Source organism: Alosa pseudoharengus, unplaced genomic scaffold (genome assembly GCF_046254945.1).
Source record: "Alosa pseudoharengus isolate Yale_2024_CS ecotype anadromous, Long Island Sound unplaced genomic scaffold, YU_APseudo_1.1 YU_APseudo_1.1_scf_10, whole genome shotgun sequence".
Taxonomy (NCBI): Eukaryota; Metazoa; Chordata; class Actinopteri; order Clupeiformes; family Clupeidae; genus Alosa; species Alosa pseudoharengus.
The window spans coordinates 23816540-23842835 of record NW_027468565.1 but is presented as its reverse complement, the minus strand read 5'-3'; the positions used below and the strand labels follow the sequence as shown (position 1 = coordinate 23842835).

Sequence of the window (26296 nt, the reverse complement as noted above, 5' to 3'; positions counted from 1 at the left end):
TTCTTGTGAAAGGAATGATCCGGAGTTAAAACAACCTAGGCGTCTATTTATGGATGATAATGAGTTTAAAGTACAATTCCGGCGCAAAATTAACCTAGGGGTTAAAGGTTTGTTTTGGATGAACTAGAGTGGTGGACACCGAAATTTTGACGATTGGTCCTGTCTCGACTTTTCTGACTCGTTTTGAATCGCCTTTGACTTCTCAGGGTGGCTGGCAATGGGCATACTGTAGTAGGCTACTCAAACATGTCCTAAAACAACCCTTAACGTTCGTTTTCAAAACTGTGCAACTCACCAAGTGGTGTTCGTTGATTATTAAAAGCAAATATATCGGCGCAATGTATGATTTCCAGCCGTCTTATTTGCTATTGTGGGACTATTCACAACCGCTCAATATTTGAACCTGAAGCATAGACGGTGGCGCAGCTATCAACGTGCAATGAGTCTTCCAACAGAAATCAATGGGATTTTACAAAATGCCAAATAAAACACGACAGAAACTGTATTTCGCTACGCTACTTGTTTTGGAACATCAATGAACACCACTAACCACTCGGTGAGTTGCACAGTTTTGAAAACGAACGTTGAGGGTTGTTTTAGGACATGTTTGAGTAGCCTACTACAGTATGCCCATTGCCAGCCACCTTGAGAAGTCAAAGGCGATTCAAAAAGAGTCAGAAAAGTCGAGACAGGACCAATCGTCAAAATTTCGGTGTCCACCACTCTAGTTCATCCAAAACAAACCAGAAAAGGGCCTTAAAGTGCTTAAAACCGGAATTTTCCTTTAACTAGATGTACCGCAGAGCGGTACAAAATATGACCGCCGCCCAGTCCAGCACATTTTTTCCACAAAAATAAATCACGCTGAAAGGCCTATATGATTCTAACTGTCTCACTAAATTGCATTATCCACACTCAATTCTCACTGGTATCTGCTAGACAACAAGTACCAAAACATGATTAGTTCATAGATTTCACATGTAAAATTCACTTTATACAACCCCACCTCCATCTTGCCTGTTCATAATTCTGAGAAATTCTTGATTGTTTGTGTTATGTTTATGTTATGTGTGTGGGTGTGTGAGTGTGTGTGTGTGTGTGTGTGTGTGCGTGTGTGTGTGTGTGTGCGTGCTTGTGTGTGTGCCTGCGTATGTGCCTGTGCATGCAAGCGTACATATGTCTACTGTGTGAGTATGTGTCATACGTATGATTACTGTGAATGTATGTATGTGTGTGTGTGTATCTGTTTGTGCACATGTGTGCACATGAAATGGGTTAACATGACCCCTGGAGGCAAACATACGGAAAAAAATGGTCATCCTAGGCCCTACAGTTCTCAAGATATTCACAGAGAACTGTGTCTGCCCTACCCTCCTTTCGGGGGTCCAGTCTAGCGGGGGGGCTACAGATCAAAACGAAAAATGACGGTTCCATGCTATCCATGTGGGGGTACATGCCCACCAAGTTTTGTGTACCCCGGTCTTTCAGTGTCCCGGGAATCCTTGTTGGTGTACGTCACTAAATGAACACATAAATTATTTTATTGTAAGGCCCCCCATGAACGAAAGTACACAAAACTTGACATGCATTTGGAGGGTGTCATAATGATCCTACACTTTTAATTTTGTGCAGTTTTGACCTTGTCAGCCAGAGATATTGTGATGAAAACACCTAATTTTTTGCTTTTTAATTTTTAACTAGGTGGCGCTATACATGAAATAAGTGGTAATGGGATGGGTTGACATGCCCCCTTAAGACCAACATACATAAAAAAGGTGGACCTCCTAGGCCCTACGGTTCTCGAGATATTCACAGAAAACTGTCTCCGGCCACCTACAGGCCAGTTGGTGTATAGTAACATAAATTAATTTATTGTGTGGCCCCCCATGAACGGAATTCCACAAAATTTGGCGTGCATACAGAGGGTGTCATAATGATCCTACACTTCCAATTTCGTGCAGTTTTGACTATGTTAGGTCACAGATACCTGTGATTACAACACCTCATTTTTACTTTTTTGTGTTTAACTAGGTGGCGCTATACATGAAATGAGTGGTTATGGAATGGGTTGACATGGCCCCTTGAGATCAACATACCAAAAAAAATTGTCCTACTAAACCCTACGGTTTTCAAGATATTCACAGAAAACTGTGTCTGCCCTACCCTCCTTTCGGGGGTCCAGTCCAGCGGGGGGGGGGGGGCTACAGATCAAAACGAAAAATGATGGTTCCATGCTATCCATGTGGGGTTACATGCCCACCAAGTTTCGTGTACCCCGGTCTTTCAGTGTCCCGGGACTCATTGACGGAAATTTGGGCATGCGAAAAAGAAAGAAAAAAAAAATTTCTGACTAAACCTATATGACCGCCGCTTCGCTGCGCGCCGGTCATAATAAATATGCAGACATGTTATGTGCAATTCAACAACTACACGCATGACATATAAAATATATAAGCCTAGCCTACATTATTATGTAGTAAATTGAGTTTATCCAACCTGCTGGCAAGCCAAAATGCGTTGCACATGGCTTTATCATTGTCCTCTGCAATATAAGCAACTTGAATATATCGCACATCCAGTTTGAACACCCTGATGGACACTGAACTCTGGGGGTTATTTGAACGTTCACTGAAGTGGTTTAGGCTACTGGAGCGTAAGAATTCCGCCCGTCTTTGCGCAATTGGCCATTGATTGACGGCCATTAATTAATTAATATAGGTGGCCTGCACGCACAGAGTTTGTTTGATGCATGGAGTTTCCGACCGTTTTCCGCTGAGAGCTTAGAGAATAAAATGAGGAGAGCTACCTCTGTTTTACATAATGTGTAACATTTATTCACATGGCCAGTTCAAAATCACCTAAGGTTTTGACTGAAATGTGTGCCGATATCAATTATTGGGAAAAACATTGTTTGGAGTGGATGGCGGGTGGATTGTTGATGTAGCTGCAGGTGCAGATGACATGACTACAGCTCATCCATGCATCTAGGATGTTGGAATTTGATAGGATACAGGAACTGCAGAGATAAATTGAAAATGAGGATTGGTAATGTCGGAATAGCGGTACTAAAAAAAATCGGAGTAGGGGCATGTCTAAATAGAGGCATGTCGTAATAACGGTATGTCGTAATAGAGGGTTGTCGTAATAACGGGATGTCTTAATAAAGGGTGAACCCCGCTAATTAGCGGTTTGTGGTAAAACTGGTCACGTTCGATTAGCATAAAAACAACAGAGAGCGGACGAACTCGGTACACATGTGTTATTAACCCCTAGGTTCATTTTGCGCCGGAATTGTCCTTTAAACTTTTGATAAAAACATTTATCATAATATTTAGGATTAAAAAAATATGAGTACAGAGAAACCATACCTCATTTGCCATTAGGCTCATTTGATTTTGTGCAGCACAGATCTGGCTGAACATGAGGCATGCTGCACAATGCACATGCTGCGCATGAAGTCGAATGAGCCTACTAATTTGGACGTACTTTTCCTCAAGATGGTGGCGACCTGAAGACAAGTTAAGGTGACTTCTGACTTAATAACTTGACCGGAAGACAAGTTAAGGTGACTTCTGACTTCCTAAACAGTCCTTATTATAACCTCTGCAAACGTACAAAGTTTATAATACTTCAATTTGTCTGTAGAGGCCCTCTCCACACTACCACTTCTCCGATTAACATATTCTTGCTCCCAAACAAAAGTTTTAACTTGTTATTATCCATAAAAAGACCCCAAGCTGTTTTAACTCTGGATCATTCCTTTAGAGGTTAGTTATCTTTTTAAAAGCTAGTTATTTTCTAGCACTGTATTTGAACATATGCAGTCTTAAAAAATAATAAGGAGATCTCTTTTTAGATGTTCTTTTCTTGTGGGTGACTTTCCGTGGTGGTTAGAAGAAATTGTCCATTGATGATGGCTGGTTACTAGACCCTGGGTGATGGCTGGTTACTGTATTATGACCCTGGGTGATGGCCGGTTATTGTATTATGACCCTGGGTAATGGCTGGTTACTGGAATATGACCCTGGGTGATGGCTGGTTACTGGAATATGACCCTGGGTGATGGCCCGTTACTGGAATATGATCCTGGGTGATGGCTGGTTACTGGAATATGACCCTGGGTGATCAGAGCGCTTCCCAGATCCTGCAGGTGGCTGTAGTGGTGCTGAGGGGGATGTGAGTAACAGGGTGGAAATGTGTAAGCTGTGTGTGTGTATTACTTTATTAATGTGTGTGTGTGTGTGTGCGTGTGTGTGTGTGTGTGATTGTATGGGGAGGGTGTAGACCAGGACTCTCTGCTGCTGGGTTCTGAGGCGGGGGTAGGCCGAAGCCACGTGTTTATTATCCAACACTTCAGCGCTTCCAGAGATGCTGGCCTGAGATCAGGAGCTCGCACTCTCCAGACAGCTGCTGGCATCTGCACGCTTGTGTGTGTGTGTGTCCTGGTGTTTGCCTGAGGAAGTCCTGGACTCACAGTTTATTTATGTGGGCAGGAGCTGGAGCTCACTGTCTGCTCAGGAATGAGAAGAGGAGGAATCTTACTGAGGAAACGACACAATCTGTCTCTGTCCTCTACACATGCACACACAATCACACTCACACTCACACACACACTCACACACACTCACACACACAAGCATACTCACTCACTCACACACACACACACACACACACACACACACACATGCATACTGTACACATTTACACATGCACACACACACATACACACAAATGCATGCACTCTCTCTCTATCACTTACACACACACACACACACACACACACACACACACACACATGCATACTGTACACATTTACACATGCACACACACACATACACACAAATGCATGCACTCTCTCTCTATCACTTACACACACACACACACACACACACACACACACAAACAGTGATATATTTTCTTTGGAAAAAGCAAAGTAATTTGTTACTATTCAGTTATTTCTTTCTTTGGAAATACTGTAATTTCTGTCTTTGGCAAAATCAGGCTAAAAGCATAAGTATTCCGTCCATATCAACTGTTGCATAAACAAAACTAGTCAACTAGCATTACACTGCAGATGTTGACTAGTATTTTAAACAGCTAATTTCTGCCGTTTTTTACGGGGCAACTGTTCATATCATTTTCCGGTTTATGCATCTCATTAACTTTTGTTTTGCATGCAACACCCATTGTTAATGACGCATCCATGGTTCGGTCTAAACTGGTGGAAATGTGGGCTGGTTCACCAGATAGCACCAAGGTTCAAAGAACTCCAAACGGAACCGGTTCTAGAACGGGTTCTCTGTCGGTCGAAAAACGCCTACAGTGGTTGCACAGCTCCAGCAGACACAGAGAAAGTGAACCAATCTGCTCCCATTTCAGTCCCGCAGCTGAGAGGAAGTCAGATAAAGATTCATTCGAAGCTGTTCTCTCTTGGCCAAAAGGACAGACTTTTCATCTGCTCCCCTCATAATATCCTGCTGTGGAAATCACACTGGAGAAGCATCATGACATCATTCATGCTATGCGATTTTTTGTCGTCTTGGCAACAGCACTAAAGTCTGTCTGAAATGGCCTCCCTGATAAACATTTAAATTGAAACCAGACTCAACAGCTGCCCCAGAATGTGTCGGGCCAGACAGACAGGTCGGCGTGGCGACAGAGCGAGAGAGAAAGAATAAGAGAGAGCGAAGAGAACTGAAGAAGAGAATAAAAAGAAAATGGGATGTGGAGGGTGCACATGACTAAGCTTGTGTGGTTGAGGTGAACATTACTAAGTTGTTCTTTGATCATTTCTACTGTAGTTGGTCTTCCAGTTTTCGGTCCTCCTGTAATTAGCGCTGTTTGGCTGTTGATGAGGACATCCTGTGCTGAGGTCACCACATGCTACACACCATCTTAACACCACACAACATCACACGCCATCTCAATACCTAAACACCATCTAACACCATCTAAAACTTCCCTTGGGACGAATAAAGTATCTATCTATCTATCTATCTATCTATCTATCTATCTATCTAACACACCAACAACCCACACATCATCTCAACACACCACACACCATCTCAACACACCACACACCATCTCAACACGCCACACACCACAGGCCATCTTAACACATCACAGGCCATCTCAGTACGCTACACGCAATTCCAATACATCCAAGACATCTCAACATGCTATCTCAACACACAACACACAACACGACATCTCAACCTACAACCCACCACACACTATCTTACAGTAACACACTACACGCCACCCCAACACCCCACACGCCATCCCAACACACCACACGCCACCCCGACAGGCCACATGCCACCCCAGCACGCCAGACACCACACGCCACCCCAACACACCACACGCCACCCCAGCACGCCAGACACCACACGCCACCCCAACACACCACACGCCACCCCAGCACGCCAGACACCACACACCACCCCAACACACCACACGCCACCCCAACACACCACACGCCCCCCCAACACACCACACGCCACCCCAGCACGCCAGACACCACACGCCACCCCAACACACCACACCCCACCCCAACAGGCCACAATCCACCCCAGCACGCCAGACACCACACGCCACCCCAACACACCACACGCCACCCCAACACACCACCCCAGCACGCCAGACACCACACGCCACCCCAACACACCACACGCCACCCCAACACACCACACGCCACCCCAACACACCACCCCAGCAGCATTCATTGCCGAACCCCCCCCCCCCCAAAAAAAAAACAAAAACAAAATAAAAATAAAATAAATGCCTATAATTCATTAGATACTAGGCTTATTATTGGTTTTAAATAATAACTTATTAACAAATGCTGCAAATGTTATACTGTTTAACTATGGTGCATTCATTGTCACTTTAAGGTTGCTGAGTCTAAACGGTTCTTATAATGCCCTTTCACCAGCTCTTTTAAGATAAGGCTAATCCATAAAACATGAACAATAATATGCATAATATTAAGTTGTTACCCACTCTGGAAATTTTCATCCTGTCGGCGTTGTATACTGTGTATCTCTTTTTCTTTGCCGCTGGCCCTGACTTTGATTGTAGGCCTAAATCCTCCTCCGTTTCGCCCCCCATTTTATCAAACCAAATCAAACCGAAATTTCTTTTTTTTTTACTAGGCTACCGTCTCCAATCTGTTACCCGCACGCACTCACTCTCTTGGACATGCTGCGCGCGGCCGGTAGTTGCTAGGTGATGCTGATGGTTAAGGTAAACTTTCGTTTCGCTGGTCTGCATTACAACCAATCAAATAAGCGCATGCCTTCCTCCGACAGCTGGATACAATCAAGATAACTTAAGAAAAATAGTAGGATTGCAGGAGCGGAACGTAGGTTTTATTGAAAGTGAAACTAGGGAATACTTAAAAAAATAGAAGTGCCTTTGCACCAAAAAACGGGACATTTGATTATCAATTTTCCGGGACAGACATTAAAAAAAGAGAACAATCCCGGGAAAACCAGAACGTGTGGTAACCCTAACACCATCCTAACACCCCACACGCCACCCCAACAGGCCAGACACCATCCCACACTATCTCAATACACTGCATGCCATCTCAACATGCCACACGCCACACACCACACTAGGGCTGCACGATTTGGGAAAATATATAATTGCGATTTTTCTGAAAGATATTGCAATTTGCAATATGATTTTGATTTTGACAATGAATCGATTCAGTTCAATATTTCAAAGGTCTCTTTAATTTGTGCCACCCTTGATTTGTGAGCACGCCCGGTGCACAAGAAGCACAGCACCCCTGACCAACTGTGAAGCTCACCAATCAGAATTTCTGTGTCTCTCACGCACAACGTACACCCACCAACCAGCAGTTCCATAGTCAAGGAGCTTTATATGAATATATGTGATTTTGGCGATCTAAATTCATGGTCACTGGCAAACAGCAGGGGTTTGTCCAGACCACATTCGGGGTGGTTTTGTTATCAAACATTGGGTGCTTGGCGCAAAAAGGCGGTTCTTATGTTTCTTAATCAGTCATGGGTGTGTTTTGGGTGTAACATCCTTTAAACCAATGAAAATGACATCTGTCATTCCCTTTAACAGCAAGCAGCGCAACTTCAAACAGCGCATCGATATTTTGAAGGAATCTGCTTGCATGCGAGACTGTATGGAACAGTTATTCCACTAAATAATGCTTAACTAAAACCTAGCAGTGTATAGCCTGCATGCATTAGCACTCATCTATTATTTGAAATCATAGGCAAAGTGAAATTAACTTTACCGTGGTGTCATAGTCCAGTGGTTCTCAACCTTTTTTCAGTGATGTACCCCCTATGAAATATTTTTTCAGCCAAGTACCCCCTAACCAGCGCAAAGCATTTTTAGTTGAGAAAAAAAGCCACTTGTCCCTCTGTGTTTTCACAAGAATTACACAATTCCATCGTTTGAGTTTTGACAGTGATTGACAGGTGATAGCGGGTGGCATGTGACAGGTTGGGTCGAACCATCCTGGTATGGGGGGGACTCTGGGTTTTAAGGATAATGAAATTGAATAGCCTACTGAAATATAAAATTAATTTTATGAACTCATATTTTCCTGAAATATGTATTAAATAATTGTTTTTAAAGTATTTTTGCATGGATTCTACTTTTTAAATATATGTATATTTTAAAATCTCACGTACCCCCTGGAGTGCCTTCACGTACCCCCAGGGTACGGGGGTACTCTCGCGTACCCCATTTGAGAACCACTGTCATAGTCAATAACAAAACAGTTATACACAGTTAATTACTTTCACTATTGACTGACAATGGGTTACCATCAAAAAACAACAGACAGTGCATCTTCACATTGTATTTTTACCATTAATTTTTCCAGTTGTCAAGGTGCTCCAGTCTGGCTATTAATAATATAACATATACTATTCCAACATTATGACGTGTATGAAGTGCACACCCTTAAACTACTCGTATGCTGGTGTGTATTTTGTTCCTGATGCCTTTTTACTGTACACTTCACACTGTGTGTGTGTGTGTGTGTGTGTGTGTGTGTGTGTGTTGGCTTGGTGTTTAATCCTTCCCTCTGGTATGTGTGTGTGTGTGTGTGTGTTGGCTTGGTGTTTAATCCTTCCCTCTGGTGTGTGTGTGTGTGTGTGTGTGTGTGTGTGTGTGTGTGTTGTGTCTAATGCGTCTCTGCTGCGTGTGATTCCAGGGCTCTGTTTCTGCTTCAATATTGACGTGAAGAGGGCGAAGGTCATCCATGGCTCAGAGGAGGCCCAGTTTGGCTACACTGTGCAGCAGCACCAGGCGGAGGGACAGAAATGGTGAGGCTGCCTCTCTTTCTGTCTCTCCATCACACTCTCTTTCTCTCTCTCCATCACACTCTCTTTATCTCTCTCTCCATCACACTCTCTTCTCTCCTTCACACACACACTCTCTCTCTATCTCTCTTTCTCTCCCTATCCGTCTTTCTCTCATTCTTTCCCTCACACTCTCTCAGTAGGTGCATTTCCATTAACCCTGAAAATGCACAAATCTAATATGAAAAATGGAAAACGAATAGGTGATGGAAACGTGAATATTGCAAAAACTCACAAATATCGCAAAAAATGTTTACGCTTGCATGAGGTGGTTTTTACTGATGTATCAAAATAGCACTTTATCGCAAAAGCGCAATGGAAACACTTTTTTCGCATTTAGGTGAGTCACAAAACACTAAACGCATTCAAAAAGGTGACACATTTTGTGCGGCCTAATGAGAAAGGATTTTTTTTAGAGTTGGTTCGAGGTGAGAACATCTGTGCAAGTCTACTTTGAGAAATAACAAAATGCAAGCATTTATAATGTTAAATGTGGACTATTTGTCCACAATTGTCACACGTTGTTGCCAAGAATAAGGGTTTCACTTTCCATTCTGACCCACTCAATTGAACTACCATGGTTTTTGGTGGATGCAATTGAAGATAAATTGACAAAACTTGTCAGATTTTGGGAGACACGTTGTCACATTTATCTAAAATGATTATCGCGACAAGATAAAACTTATTTTGCGCAAAGCTTTAATGGAAATGCAGCTTCTGTCTGTCTCTCTCTCTCTCTGTCCCACTCTGTCCCCTGGTCTCTCTCTGTTTCTCTCTGTGCCTGTCCCCTGGTCTCTCTCTGTCTCTCTCTGTGCCTGTCCCCTGGTCTCTCTCTGTGCCTGTCCTCTGGTCTCTCTCTGTGCCTGTCCCCTGGTCTCTCTCTGGTCTCTCTCTGTGCCTGTCCCCTGGTCTCTCTCTGTGCCTGTCCCCTGGTAGATGTCCTCATGTCCTGTGCTGTGTCTCATGTCGGACCCTTCAAAGGAAAGGCGTCAGCATGAGACATAATTTGTCATTTGTTTTTAAAACCTTTCTTCCTGGGGAGAGAATGTGAGGGATGCTCTTCTCCGTGGAGACCTACTCAACCCCAGTGTGTCTGTTCCTGAGACTGAGGTTGGGGTCAACAGTCCGCCTCTATCTCAGATGCTCTTGCGTCTGCTGATGTGAAACTGCGCTTATGGAATAATAATGGTTGACATAGGGGGAGTATACGGTATGATCCATCATTCTGACTCGTATTTTCCATCAGTCTGTGTGTGCCTGTCTGAATGTGTGTGTGAATGTGTGCACGTGTGCATGTAGAACAGGAGCATGTTCAGGTCAGCACAGAGGTTCTTTGCGTGTTCAGTCTGGCTGTTTAAGGAACACTCAGGGGCTTGGTGTGTTGTTATCTCCCTGGACACTTGAGCCAGCTCACACACCAAACACCCCTAGTCTGTGACAGTTAAATATGCGGCGTAAAATGCATGATGGATGAAATGTTTTCTGTAATAGATCTTATAAACTACCCACATTCACAGCTGAGCTTTACTGAATCCTCTATCTGTCTTATTTCCATCGGCCCCTGGGTTGTAAATCCTCTTTTTTTCTAGCTGCTGCTGCAAGGTTTCCCTAAACCAAACCCTTCCCATTGTAGCTGCATCTGGTCTGGCTGCATCTGGTCTGGCTGCCCCCCCGGCCTGTGTTCCAGCACTCCTCTCTCTCTCTTCACAAAGCCTGTTGGGGTCTTCCAAAGGTCTCCTCTTTTATCAGCAAAGAGCACTCTGTCAGTGACCACAGGCTCTGCGTCTCTCCTTTTGTGAGAACAATGTGAGAAGTACAGCAGAGGTGATTTGAATACAGTCAAACAGCAGTGCAGCAGTGATTTGAATGTAGCTGAACTAACCGGAATTAATGTGATCTTGATCTTGCTGATGATGTGTGGTGGGAAAGAATTCTATCTGATGCAAATGCTCATCCTCCAATGATCCCCAAAACCACCAACAGCACCACCTACAGGGAGAGGTGAGAGGATCACGCCAGTGATAGAGTACATTACATTACATGACATTACATTACATTTAGCAGACACTTCTTGACCAAAGTGACTTACATATGTCAGCTATATTACAAGGGATTACATTGTCCCCGGAGCAACTTGGGGTTAAGTGCCTTGCTCAAGGGCACAACGGTGGAAGCCGGGAAATGAACCGACAACTTTCAGGCTACTGCACGCTAGCCCAGCTCCTTAACCACTACACTACCACCGCCCAGAGTAGACAGCTCCACAGGCCAGTAGGATATTAAAATGGACTAGACTAGACCAGCTGTTAAAATCTGGGCTGGACCAGCTATTAGAAACTGGACTGGACTGGTTGTTAGAATCTGGACTAGACCAGCTGTTAAAATCTGGACTAGACCAGCCTATACAATCTGGACTAGACCTGCTGTTAGAGTCTTGACTAGACCACATGTTAAAATCTGGACTGGACCAGCTGTTAGAATCTGGACTAGACCAGCTGTTAAAATCTGAACTAGACCAGCTGTTAAAATCTGGACTAGACCAGCTGTGCGACGAAGTCTGTGTTGCACTCTGCCCACTGAGACCATCATAAGATCAGGTTTGTCCAGATTGTTTTTGAAGGCAAAACACTTTGAGCTGCTGATGGAGCTGCTGATGGAGCTGTGTATTGCTCCTTCTGTTCTTGTGCTGCTGTCCCTCTAGACAACCAGGACTGCTGCCAGTTTTTCTTCCAGGGCCAGACACATCTTTTTAACAGATCACAAGCAGTCAGACCCTCTTAATCATGCTGTGAGTCATATGTGAGGTAATGTTGCACAATCACTAGGGCACTCTTTCCTGTTTTTCATCTAGGGGAGGGAGGAATAGTTTGTGGTCCTCCTGGATTGCAGAGTGTTTTTGTCTTTGAAGTAGCAGGTAAATAAGCGGAAAGTATGCGAGTTTGTCTAGCAACCTGTCCTCGAGGAGCCCCTGGCTCTTCATGTCTGGAAAGTCTGTGTTGTGGTTGCCCCCTCCCTCCCTCTCACGTCCCAGACTCCAATAAAAGGGGGTGGGGAGAATATACAACCAGAGTGTTTATCATGACACAGTTGCTGGGCAAAACTATTTGACCAGGGTCACAGTCTGTCAGCCTACTGGGTCGGAACTGCAGACCAACATGTGTTTGTCTAGAAGGAATGCTAATGACAGATGTCAACGCAGTCAGTCAACTGAACTGGGGTTTACAGTAAGTTTTCCATGGTTACTTATTTAATTTGTTTTCTTTCAGAATGAACATTTGTGGAACACATTATGGGGCCTATCTTCCACCCAGCACAATGTGATGCAAGTCTTGTTCCTATCTTCCCCTCAGCACAATGTTTAAACCATCGTTTCACCATTTCAGATCGCTAAAATAGGGCCGTCTATCTCTAAACTAAACCCTAATCTTACTGGGTTTCTCAAACACTAAACCATAATATTATTGACCTCTACCACTGTACCCTAGTCTTATTGGCATTTTCAAACACTAAACCCTAATCTTATTGGTCCTTTCTAACACTAAACCCTAACCCTAATCCTATTGGCCTTTTCTAACACTAAACCCTAACCCTATTGTTATTGGCCTTCTCTAACACTAAACCCTAATCTTATTGGTCCTTTCTAACACTAAACCCTATCCCCAAATCCTATTGGCCTTTTCTAACACTAAACCCTAACCCTAACCCTAATCTTATTGGCCTTTTCCAACACTAAACCCTAACCCTATTGTTATTGGCCTTCTCTAACACTAAACCCTAATCTTATTGGTCCTTTCTAACACTAAACCCTAACCCTAATCTTATTGGTCCTTTCTAACACTAAACCCTAACCCTATTGTTATTGGCCTTCTCTAACACTAAACCCTAATCTTATTGGTCCTTTCTAACACTAAACCCTAACCCTAATCCTATTGGCCTTTTCTAACACTAAACCCTAACCCTATTGTTATTGGCCTTCTCTAACACTAAACCCTAATCTAAACCCTGCTTGACTCCTCTGCCTGATGTGGGCTGTTTCATGACCCCCAGCTGAACCCTCTGAAGCTCTCACAGTGGGCAGCAGCGAAGCTGTGGTCCCCTCACTGCACTAGGTCTGCGTGGTTAAGGTTGACATGGGGAGAAGAAAACTGCAACCGCAGAGCTGTGAGACCCTGAGTCTCACTCCCATATGGTACAGACAGAGACCCCAACTCTATGGCCTGGACCAGTAGCACTATATGACTATAGTGCCAGTCACAAAGATGCCCAGTTTTGTCAGTAGTAGATGTCTTGTTACATCACACGCAGTAGTAAGAGATGTCATTTTACATAACAGGCCGTATGGATGACCAGTTCCTGGCAGTAGTGATGCTGCAGGAATGTAAACACAAATGAATTTAGCAGACTGAGTTTTGGGAAGTGGTTTGGCAGCCTCTCCATGCTTGACATGAATGTGAAAGCCATCAGTGCATTACGGATCAGATCTTTGTTTTGCCTTAGAATCATAACACACAGGCACAACGGTTGTCGTCACTACTGTAGAGATAATATAGAAACAGTACTTCACACTTAGTGGTTGCTTTTTCTGTCTGTTACCACATTATTGTTGTGATGGTGGATTAGGATTATTTACATACAATGATTGCTTTTTCTGTCTGTTCCACATCGTTGCTAGGAGTTACGGGGGCAGCCGTGGCCTACTGGTTAGGGCTTCGGGCTTATGTACGAAGGGTTGCCGGTTCGATCCCCAACCCAGTAGGAAAAATGTGGGCGGGGGAGGTGGTTGAGCACTGCTCTCCCATGCCCACATCCACGGCTGAAGTGTCCTTAAGCAAGGCACCTAACCCCTCACTGGTCCCCGAGCGCCGCTGTAGCAGGCAGCTCACTGCTCTGGGTTAGTGTGTGCTTCACCTCACTGTGTGTGTTTCACTAATTCACGGATTGGGATAAATGCAGAGACCAAATTTCCCTCACAGGATCAAAAGAGTATATATACAGTACTATATACTTATACTGTGATGGTGGATTAGAATTACTTGGTTGCTCTTTCTGTCTGTTTCCATATTGTTGCTGTGACGGTGGATTAGGATTACTTACATATAATGGTTGCTCTTTCTTGTTGCTGTGACAGTGGATTACTGTAAGATGTTGTCTGTATTGCAGGCTGCTGGTGGGAGCTCCGTTTGAGAGCAGTGGTGATCACCAGACAGGAGATGTGTACCGCTGTCCCCTGGACCCCCGCCCTGAGGCCAGCTGCTCCAGGCTCCATCTGGGTACTCGCCCTTAGATTGATGGATGTATGGATTCAGCACAAGGCCTGAGTGACTCAGACTTAAAGATGCATTGGTTTTTTTTAGTATGTGGATGTAATATAAGAATTAGTATGGCAGGTTTTACATCCAATACCTCTCCAAAGCAGGATTTCTTGCAGGGTTCATAAGTATAACCACTCAACAACTAATCTAAAAATACAGCCAACCAACAGCCAATCAAAAATAACATTTGTTAGCCTAGAAATCTAGACGCGCCCCTAGCGCGGCTAGTCTAGCAACTCTCCGTTGGCTTGTGAGCTCCAGAAATCGAAACTTAATCAGGCATTGAAATCGTGTATAGAGTCATTTGGTGGGCTTAACATAATGATTGATGGCAGAGTTGCAACGGTTTGGCTTGAATTCCCTGCTACTTGAAAACAAATATCCTATTGCGTCCTATTGCGTGCATAGGGAATTTGAAATACAACTGATTATCCCGCCCCTCGGACTGAGCACTGCGAACGGTGAGTGCCCAGACCCTACATTTTAATGTGGGTCTGGCTCGCCAGGCTAAACATTTGTTGTTTTTGGGTAAAATTCTAAAATAGAAAGTTCTGTTGAAATAATCTGAATGAAGTTCTGTTAAAACTCTGCACAGTGTAGCCCATTACTTTTGTAGCATTTCATAAACTCCATCATAGTGCCTGTATACTATGCGCAGGATGGAACTTGTATTGACCTGGTGCTGCTCACTGCTCAGCTCTGCTTATGGTACCCCTTGCTGTCTCTGTTAAGCAGGAGGGTGTTGGTTTGGACTACCTGCCATGACATGTTATTTACAGCAGACATTTGTTTTTCTAGCAACTCTTCAGTGGCTAGATGTATGCCCTGACATTGTATGACCACTGTTGTTGCTGCTCAAATTTGGTTACCGTGTGGGTTGCTATGACTGCTCTTTTCCAGGGAATGAATCTATGAGCTATGTGTCAGAGCGGAAGGACAAGATGAGAATTGGAATGTCACTGACATCCAACCCTGAAGATCAGAGCTTTGTGGTGCGTTCAAAAAGCTTTCTTATGTCAACATGATAGAGTTATACTGTATTCAACAAACTGAAAGTGTTCATATATTTGTGTCAGATCGTGTTCTTTGGGTTGTTTATTTGTTGTGTGTACGTGAATTTAGTTAGCACTGTGCATAGGTTAGTGCACTAACTGTGGCCCTGTGTGTAGTTAGTACAGTATGTGGGTTTGTGCACTAACTGTGGCCTGTGTGTAGTTAGTATAGTATGTGGGTTTGTGTACTAACTACCATGTTGCCCAGGCCTGCGGCCCCCTGTGGTCCTATGAGTGTGGAAGTGCATACTACAGCACGGGCATCTGCTCCAGAGTCAACAGCTCCTTCCAGTTCACCAACAACATTGCCCCGGCCTTCCAGCGTGAGTCCTACTATCACCTCGTAGGCTCTCACACTTGGCTTTATTCCCCTCTCTCACACACACTTGGTTTTATTCCCCTCTCTCACACACACTTGACTTTTTCCTGTCTGTGTTTGATATATTTCAAGATAAGTTCTCATATGTTCTACAGGGTAGATTGTGTCTGAAGGAAATGAGGAATATTTGGACCTCCTGAAATGATGATGACAGAAGTGAGTGTTGTTATTCCGTTCCTGTTTGTTTCCCTAGGATGCGAGACGTTCATGGACATTGTGATAGTTCTTGATGGCTCCAACTCTATATACCCCTGGTACGAGGTGCAGGACTTTCTCATCAATGTACTGCAGAAGTTCTGCGTTGGGTCCGGTCAAACACAGGTAAGTCTCACACATTTATGAGACCTATGGCTATCCTCTATCCTCTCACCTAAGAGCTGCTTACCTACCAGAGGCCCTTTAATCTTGTGCGAGTTAAGCATGACGTCTGATTGGTGGAGAGATTTGTGGGAGTGTGTATGTCATATGATTTGTGAAGAGTTTTGTGTAAGTGGGCAAGTGTAGGGCAGCCCAGTAGGGCAGTTGTGTGTGAGTGTGTATGTTGTAGTTTTCTGTGTGTGTGTGTGTGTGTGTGTGTCGTGTGTGTGTGTGTGTGTGTGTGTGTGTGTGTGTGTGTGTGTGTGTGTCATACTGTATGTCTATTGTTTGTCTATGTAGTACTTGTAATCGTAAATGTAGTAAATGTACACTAGTAAATGTAATCCATCAGTATCATTACGGTGTTGGTTATATGTCAGGTTGGAATCGTGCAGTATGGGCAGCGGGTCGTGCATGAGTTTGCCCTGGATGACTACGAGTCGGTGGAGGAGGTGGTACAAGCAGCCCAGAACATCCAGCAGAGAGGCGGAGAGGAGACGCGCACCGCCCTTGGCATCAGCAGTGCACGGTACCAGAACCGACCACTCCAACAAGACCAAGAACAAACACCAACAGAACTAACAACTCTAACAGAACAAAGTAGTTTAAGAAACCCCACAGAACATAACTAGGAACATTATCAGAACTATCAACTGAACTGTAAACTACAACAGTACTTACAATACAGACAAATCCACTGACAGAAATCCACTGAACAGCATTCCACTAACACTCCACTTAATACTCACAGAACTGCTAAATTGTCTAAAACAACCAATGACTTTAACACAGTGACCACTAACTCTAATGAAACCAATTTAAAGACCAATTTAACCTAGCGACCCACCAGTCTCTATGAATGGCCAGAACTAATCTAACCAATGCCAAGTCCTTGGTAACACAAAATATTGTTAATCCCCTATTAACACGACTGTCGGTGTGCATGTTAAAGGAACACGCCACCCAATGTCAGTAGTAATATATGTTCTTACCTTAACTTTCACGAGTTGAGTCATACCTCTCCCGTGTCGGTATGTGCACTCAAACGCTCTGGTGCATGGCGCGAATGTGTTAGCATGTTGCTATGCTAGCGGGCTCAGACGTAGCCATGGAGAGAGGAAGATAGCAGTCACATCCAGCATCTCTGCTCATGCTGATAAGGTTATCCTTATAAGAGAGGTTCTCAGGTCTTTCTTAACCCCTTGATGCTGATGAGAGTTGGTGTTGGTTACATAACATAACATAACATAACATAACATAACATAACATAACATAAGAAAAGATAAAGTATACTTTATTTACTTTATTGGTTCTCAGGTCTTTCTTAACCCCTTCATGCTGATGGGAGTTGGTGTTGGTTACATAAGATAAGATAACATAACATAACATAAGATAAAGTATACTTTATTTGGTGTTGGTTAGATAACATAATATAAGATAACATAAGATAAGATAAAGTATACTTTATTTGGTGTTGGTTAGATAACATAATATAAGATAACATAAGATAAGATAAAGTATACTTTATGTACTTTATTGGTTCTCAGGTCTTTGGCCTTTAAGCGTGGCGGGCGAGAGGGAGCCAGAAAAGTGATGATTGTGATTACTGACGGAGAGTCGCATGACAGTCCTGACCTGCAGAAGGTTGTTGAGGACAGTGAGAAGGACAACATCACCCTCTACGCCATTGCTGTGAGTATGATGAGGGAGGTACAACCATGCTGTACACCAAAGCGGTAAATCTCCTAATAGAAGAGGCCTATGACTTCATCCTTGGATATTTCAATGTGGTAATATGGTGGCAGCATGGAGGAGAGTGTCTCCAGGACGCTGGTTTCACTGTTAAGCCTTCATGAGGTGTCGTGGGCCTAACTTAACGAAACATCGGTGAATGAGGGTGCCCACTTGATAACCCCAATGACATGCCCGTACTATATAGGCTACTGCTGTTGGATAGGCCATTTGCATTGTGCTTGTGACCATTTGTTGGCGGATTTGTGGGTAGTGTGCTTTTTAAAGTTAAACTTGAGCAGGGGCTTCTGAATGTGTTTTTACCTTGGATTTTGGCACAAGGGATTTTAACATCTAATCCTGTGTATTAATGTAATGCTATGTTTTTAATTCACTCTCGATAAAGTAATGAGTTTTTAGGAAAATGTTAGGTTTGACACTGAAAGATTTCTTTCTGTTGGATGAGGTACATTTGGATGCATTGCAGTGAGGCACCATTGCCGTTGGTAGAATTCCCAGAAGGGGTGGGCGTATACCTCAGGTTCGTTCTGACGCTCCGTGTGGATGAAGTGAATTGCATGAGAGAATTGCCAGCAGCAGGGGCGCAGGAGGCACGGGGGACGTGGGGGATGTGTCCCACGCAGTGCTGAAGAGACGGCCGTCGCCCCCCTCACTTTTGATAAGGAAAAAAAGCCTTATATACGCTAAATAAATAATAACCTATAGGGTTTGCGCTAACTATGTAAAACTCCCCATTAACAGCATCACATCACTAACCACAGCCATCTACAGTACTGTAAGACTGCACAATCTCATATTCACTCTGTTGGATATCTGAAGCCAGTTTGTCTAACAACCATCATTAGAGATGCTTTTCGTTTGGAGCGGCATACTGGTAGGCCATCAAAAGCATAACATTTTCGGTTTGGTTTGGGATTTAATTTACTTTTGGACTGTTTGATTATATTGCTAAATGTTGGGACTGATGGGCACTGAACTCTGGGAGATATTTGATGGTTCACTGTTATGTTTCATGCAGTTGAAAAAGTGTCGGGATTTCCACCGCTGTTTATTGCGAGACAAGGCAGCCATTCATTGAATAGGGGTTGTGCTGTAATAGAAACCTTTTTGCATAGCCAAGTAGCCTAAATTGAGTTATTGTTTAATTATTCATGATTTAGTAGGCTACTTTTTATTAAATGTAGTAGGCTTCAGCCTCTGGCAATTAGCTCGAAAGGGGCGGCAAGACAATGAGCTTGAGAACGTGTGTTGGAGAGTGCTAGTGACGACTAGCTCCCATGAAAGCAACAAAGCCCTGAGGGGGTCTCTCATATCTGAAGGTGTCTGGCATTGTAATTTAATCTTAAACAACCGCTCATTATCTATCCCTGTGCGATCTCTTACCATTAAAGACGTTAAATTAAAATATAGGCTACTACAGGACATAGACCTACACTACGCTCTTGAACGCAGCATGACACTTCACCACCACACCACTAGACTATATGAGCAAACCGTATCGATTTGACAGCACTCGCAAATCTGAAGAAGTCACCTTGCTTTGATGTGAGTGTTTTGTCTATTTGCATAGGCGTTCATTGGGCTAGCCTACGTGGTTTGATACGTGCTGAAAAGTTCTGTTTGCTGTTGAACTTGCGCTTCACCTATTCTATGTTGATTGACAAAGCCATACATTATGGCCCATAATGCAGCCTACAATGATTGTGTTGTCTGATGATCTAGCTATCCTCTGCCATTCAGAGCTCCGGAAAGTTCCCAGCTATTTTGAAACACCTGTTAGCAATCTCTGATGTCGGAATATTCAATGGCTACCCGACAATATCTCAGTGCAAACTCCAAAATTGTTTGTCTATTCATTTTCCACGGTTCAACACATTAGCCTACTAGAACATAGTTTGGCTGGCTTTATTCATTTCTGCCAGTTAGTGCTTTTTCTCCTGTGTATAAGTTACACTACATGCATTATTGTGTTTGACACTGAGGATAGCCTATCTGAGACGGTGGTCTGGTTTAAATGAGTTACGTTGTGAAATTGAGAATGGCACAGACTAAATCGTTTAGTCTATTTCTTTGTATTGTGAAATTGAAATGAGATATGGACTATTATAATCAATAATATGTTGAAATTAATTAAAAGCAATCAATTTCTATGAAAAATCTATGTCTGTTGTATGTGTGTGTCAAGGTAAAGCCTAGGCCTACCGTGCGCATATACTGCGCAAAAGCGCCACTTGCGCCTAGGCTATTTCATTGTATCGCCTTGTTAGGCTATGCGCGGGGTGTCAACTTTTTATAGATAGATTTATGCAACTTTCTGTTGCAATTTTCTGTGTGTTCTGGACTGGTAACTTGTTAAGCCAACATGTTCTAACATTGCATAAATATTAACTGCAGACACATAGTGGAGAGTTGATTTGGTTTATACCAGACAATTTAGGTACTGTAGGCCTAACTAGGCTATTTGATCATGTAGTCTATGTTTGGATCATAGGCATGATGATTCATTCATGGCTTCATAAAATATCAACATCGTGTTGCTTTTAGAGTATTCTACCATTGGCCCAAGTAGTGTAAAATAAATCTAAAAAAATTAGTAGTAATTGCACATAGCACATAGCAAGAAGCTGGTCTGAGGGCAGATCTGGTGTTGTGCTCATCTCACAGTTTTGACAATTTTAATCAAACAATATTTTGAAAACAATCAATGGTATTATCTTAATATTCTGGCAAGTTTAAAATATGATGGTCGAAAGTGGGCCAGAGGTGGCGATCCGATATCTGGAAACTGGAAATCTGATTTCACTATGGGTTTGTGTTCACAATTTGGTCCCCCTCACTTTCAAAATATCTCCTGCGCCCCTGGCCAGCAGGAAGGTGTGATCAAATGCAATAAGTGGGTTGAACCAGGTTGGATTCAATGTGGTTAGTGTTGAGCAATACCTTTACATGGAATTCGTCAGGTGAGATTACAGTAGCCTTTGAAATCTCAATATTGCTCATCTGATTCGTTTTTCAAACTATATGTGACTATTCATGTAGGCCTAGCATTTCTTTTGCAAACAATTAAATTCACAAAAACATTTTTGTAGCTTTTTTTTAATACTGTATAACATCTGGCCAGATTGTTAATCTATGTAGTAGGGCCTAGGCTAATACGATTTTGAGCAAAACATATGCAATATTACATATTCAATTATGAGTCACACTGAATCGGGTTTAATGGAATCCGATGTGATAGCCTAATCTGTGATAATACCAAAATTATCTTATACAGTGCCTATAAAAAGTATTCACCCCCCTTGGATATTTCCCCTTTTATTGCTTTAATAAATGGAATCTTTGTCAATTCAATTAGACCTTTTTTTTACAATGATTTTCCAAAATCCCCTCTTTAATGTCAAAATGAAAACACATTTCCACAAAGTAATGTTAATTAATTAAAACATGTATGATACAAAATAAGCGAACATTGGGTAACACTTTACTTGATAGTATTGACATAAGAGTGACATGACACTGTCATGACACATGAACCCTAACCCTTATCCTAACCTCTAACTCTAACCTTAACTCTAACCCTAACCTTAACTCTAATCCTAACTTGTTATGACAAAAACCGAATGTCACTTAATAACAGAAGTGTAATGTCATAAACGTTTATGACTTGTCTATGACACGTTCATGACAGTGTCATGTCACTCTTATGTCGATACTGTCAAGTAAAGTGTAACTGAACATTGTAAAAAAAGGCCAAATTAAATTGATCAAGATTACATTTATAAAAACAGTAAAAGGGGAAATATCCAAAGGGGGTGAATACTATTCTATGATAGGCCAACTATTGTAATATTATATTCTCGTCTGGCTTTAGTATTAATTGGAAAAACGTGCAAAAAGAGATGAATGACACAGCGACATAGGAACATAGGAAGTGTTGGCCATGCATTGATATACTATAATACGTTCTGTGGATAAACCATGGTTGGAAATAATGTTGACTAATTGACAATTACAATATGATACAATGACATAGCCTAAGTAGGCTACCTACTGTTTCAGACACCCTACCATGACGTCTTATTAATGATAGGCTATTTGCAGCCAATATTGTGTAGGTACTTTGGCTATAGCCTACTCCTACACTCCTGCTTATGATTTTGCATAGGACGGCAGAATGTCCCATTCTTACCATAAAGGGATCATGATTTATTTGCCGATAGAGCCCAGATCATAATTTAACGGTGTTGCATGCGATTGGTTTATTCAAATTCAGATGAAGAGAGATCAAGAGAGGTTTCGCACATTTCGCACAGATTCCCGGCCTTGACATAGCTTTCCCTAACTTCACATATCGCCGGAGACATTTAATACGCCTGAGCGGGAGAAAAGCCTTTATGACATGGAAACATCGCTTACTTACTCGGAGTTACAGCTTAGCACTTACGCTGAGTTAAAATGTAGCACTTACTGTAAATTTAGCACTTCTCTGAGGTGTTAGTTGACCCTGTTCTTGGTGCTCTGTGCTCTGACCAGGTGCTGGGTTACTACAACCGTCGGGGCATCAACCCTGAAGCCTTCCTCAAGGAGATCAAGTTCATCGCCACCGACCCTGATGAACACTTCTTTAGTGTGACTGACGAGTCAGCCCTCAAGGACATCGTGGATGCCCTGGGCGAGAAGATCTTCAGTCTCGAGGGTGTGTCTTAGATAGATAATGCATAGAGATAATAATTAACCTCTAAATATGTTTGTTTTAAGTCTTTTATGGTGAATGGGTGGGGTGTGTTGTTTTGTGTCCAGGAACCAACAAAAACAAGACATCGTTCGAGCTGCAGATGTCCCAGGCAGGGTTTTCCTCTCACATAGTGGAGGTGAGTCGCACTACCAGACCCCACTCAGCACTGTTCTTGCCAGCTTTCCTTCCTCTCCCCGCCAGTGCCACTGAAGTCACATCTATCTATCTGTCTGTCTATCTGTCTGTCTGTTTGTCTATCTGTCTATCAATCTATCTATCTATCTATCTATCTATCTATCTATCTATCTGTCTGCCTGTCTGTCTGTCTGTCTGTCTGTCTGTCTATCTATCTATCTATATATATATATCTGTCTATCAATCTATCTATCTGTCTGTCTGTCTGTCTGTCTATCTATCTATCTATCTATATATCTATCTGTCTATCAATCTATCTATCTGTCTGTCTGTCTGTCTGTCTTTCAATTCCCTCGGCTTCAGAAAGTAGACAAGGAAGTGTCCTTGCTGGGTGGGCTGGGTGGGAATTCTGCCGGTGTGTTTGGCCTTTCCCAGCCTGAAGGGCAGTGGGTGTTGCGGGTGCCTGACTGAGGCAGGTAATGGGTTAGAGTAAATGCCTTAAGCCACAGGGCTCCAGTGGAGCTGGGAAAAACAGCACATTCCTGCCGGGGACTGAGGATTCCAGAGGCCCCGCTCAGGGGAAGGGAGAGAGGGAGAGAGAGAGGGAGAGAGAGAGTACTGCACGATAACCCTGTGGAAAGTTATTTTCCTCTCGCCTTAAACACCAGAGGCTGGCCAGTGAACACATATGGTTTTGTTGAATTTTCCTTGTAGAAGCGTACACACACACACACACACACACACACACTCACACACACACACTCGCACTCACACTCAAACACACGTGCACTAGTGTCCCATTTGTATGGTTCTCCATGTGACCGTGTTTAAGACTCTTTACTGGCACGTTGATGTGAATTGTATTGTATAGTTTATTAGAAATGAGAGCATAGTCATTCGAGTTTGGTGCAAATAAAACGGGCTGAAATGGATGAAATTAAATTTCAGTGTATGTTTATTGGTTTGGCTCAGAGCATCTTTATGAGCTCTGCTGCACTAGAACCACTGGTCATTTAATTGTATAGGTCTCCCTGTTAATTTAGTGTTCTGATTCCTATGTTTAATTTGTGCACAAAAAACTAGTTTAAATCTTCATTTCTTATACTGATCTTTAGTCATGGAGCCCAACCATGAGGTATGTAGTTGGTCATGTTTGTTTGGTGTGATAAACTTTTGACCGTGGATTTATCTGCTGTTCTTATTGACTTGTGCCTGCAGACAGAATGTACCTGTTGTCAAATGTGCTGAAGTAAATGGATCCCAGATGGAGGCGTTATTTGGTGAATATGCCGTGGCTGGTAGTCAAGTCGTCCACGTCAACAGTGAGCAAATCCTTGGCCTGTGGCTGTCCTGCAACAGCTCCACTGCTGAAATTTAGTGGGACTGGAGAGCTGGCCTACTTTAATCTATGATGTCAGAACACAAACTTCTGCACACCAGTAAAGTCTTCCTTATGCAACGTTATTGATGCCCAACTCACTTATTCCTCTGTGAGCAGATGATCTTTCTTGTCTTCACTACAAGAGTCATCTCACCTGTTAGGTATCTCTCTTCCTCAGTGGCCAGTGTTCTCTTCCTTAGTGACCAATGCTCTCTTCCTTAGTGACCAATGCTCTCTTCTTTAGTGACCAGTGTTCTCTTCCTTAGTGACTAGCAGCTAGTTGCACTAGTCGAGTGTAAGTTTGATCATAAGTTTAGGTGTAAGGTGTGTCTCAAAACTTACGTTGAAACTAGCTAGTTTTAAACTCGCGCTGCATTTTCTTTCTTTTGCACCATTACTACTACTATACTACTATAGTTACTACCACTATTTGCTACAAAATCAAAATATTGTGGGAATATTTCAGCCACCGCTGTAGGGCTACTGTAGCAGTAGGTTTTTGTTAGATAGTGAAGGTAACTCTATATTGTTAATATGGTTAATAAAATTTGTGATAACAGATCAACAGCAATGAAAGATGTGATTTGCCATGGTAGGCACTAGGCAGATGTTTGATATTTGTACTGCTAGGTCCATATGATTTCCAGTGAATACAAACAGGATCGTCACGAATGTAACTCCTCACAACTTATACTTTGTTAAATTCAACGTTCCCACCATGTAAGTGAGATGTCCATGTTAACAAATTACTAATGATGGACCTTACACCTAGGGAGAGGGAGGTGTAAGGTCACAACTTAGTGCTAAGTCCTGACATACAGGATGGGGTGGGATATATGTAGACAATTGTCATATTACCGTTACGAGCTAACACCATGCATTTCTAAGGAGGATTCTTAGTGACCAGTGCTTTCTTCCCCAGTGACCTTTGAGCAAAGATACTTCAGTTTACAGTAACAAGATGAAGCATATCAGGCTTTGCCATTGGAACAAATTGGTACCTACTTCCAATTCCTAAATTGGCGCGTCCATAAACTTTTCTCTGAATAAGCAATAAGAGAAGATAAATATAATTTTGTATACTGTTTTACTGTCATTGCTTGTGTGTGATGCCAAATAAACACTCTTTTGAACATGGAATAAATAATTCATTTTGCACGTTAACCTAGCTAGCTAAGTTACAGTAAGCACAAGAAACGGTTGTGAATGGGAACGGCTAGTTATGTTCGTTAGCTTGGTGCAGCTAAGGACTTGTATATTGTATGGAGTGTTTCTTGTGTCACTACAAACTGAATCTGATTTTTTGTATTTGAATTGCTGAATTTGAGCAATTGTATTGAAAAAAAATAATCTATTTGGAAATTGAATTTATTTAGTAGTTTGAAGTTTGTAACTAGATCCCAAGGCATGGCCGCAGGCGTTCAGTGTGGCGAAGTTGACCCACCTGAAGCCCCTGGCACACTGGCCTGAAGCCAGTTGATGCAGGGACAGGGTCAGGCTGGAGACTAGCAACCTCACAAACAAGGTCACTGGAGGGAACAAGGAGGGACTGCAGATTTCTACCCAGACCTGAAATCTGGTTTGCCATGGTAACCATTCCTGGAACCCCTGCTTTGAAGAAATTGTTCTCTCCATTAGGGAACAAATGGCATGCCAGCACTCCAAATCAGTGGATCTTACCAGTTCCGAATTAAGCCTGCTGAGGGTGTACTCAGCCTTGCTTAACTCCTCCATGCGGGCATTATAGTCTGGGTCCATCTTTGGTCAGTTCGTACTGTCAGAGTTGGAAGGACAGGACCCAAGACTCTTCTAGGCCGAAGTTCAGACAAACACGCTT

At 42.9% G+C, this 26296-nt stretch overlaps 1 protein-coding gene across 1 annotated transcript in view; it reads left to right on the top strand.

Annotated features, from left to right (window-relative positions):
* Positions 1 to 26296, top strand: part of itga11b (integrin, alpha 11b) — a 50237-nt gene that overhangs the window by 5637 nt on the left and 18304 nt on the right. The window contains exons 2-10 of the mRNA XM_076267955.1: positions 9209 to 9320; positions 14517 to 14626; positions 15569 to 15660; positions 15929 to 16043; positions 16293 to 16420; positions 16837 to 16985; positions 18004 to 18148; positions 22742 to 22904; positions 23009 to 23079. Of these exons, the coding sequence (XP_076124070.1) occupies positions 9209 to 9320; positions 14517 to 14626; positions 15569 to 15660; positions 15929 to 16043; positions 16293 to 16420; positions 16837 to 16985; positions 18004 to 18148; positions 22742 to 22904; positions 23009 to 23079 (1085 nt within the window). The remainder of the gene's footprint in view (positions 1 to 9208; positions 9321 to 14516; positions 14627 to 15568; positions 15661 to 15928; positions 16044 to 16292; positions 16421 to 16836; positions 16986 to 18003; positions 18149 to 22741; positions 22905 to 23008; positions 23080 to 26296) is intronic.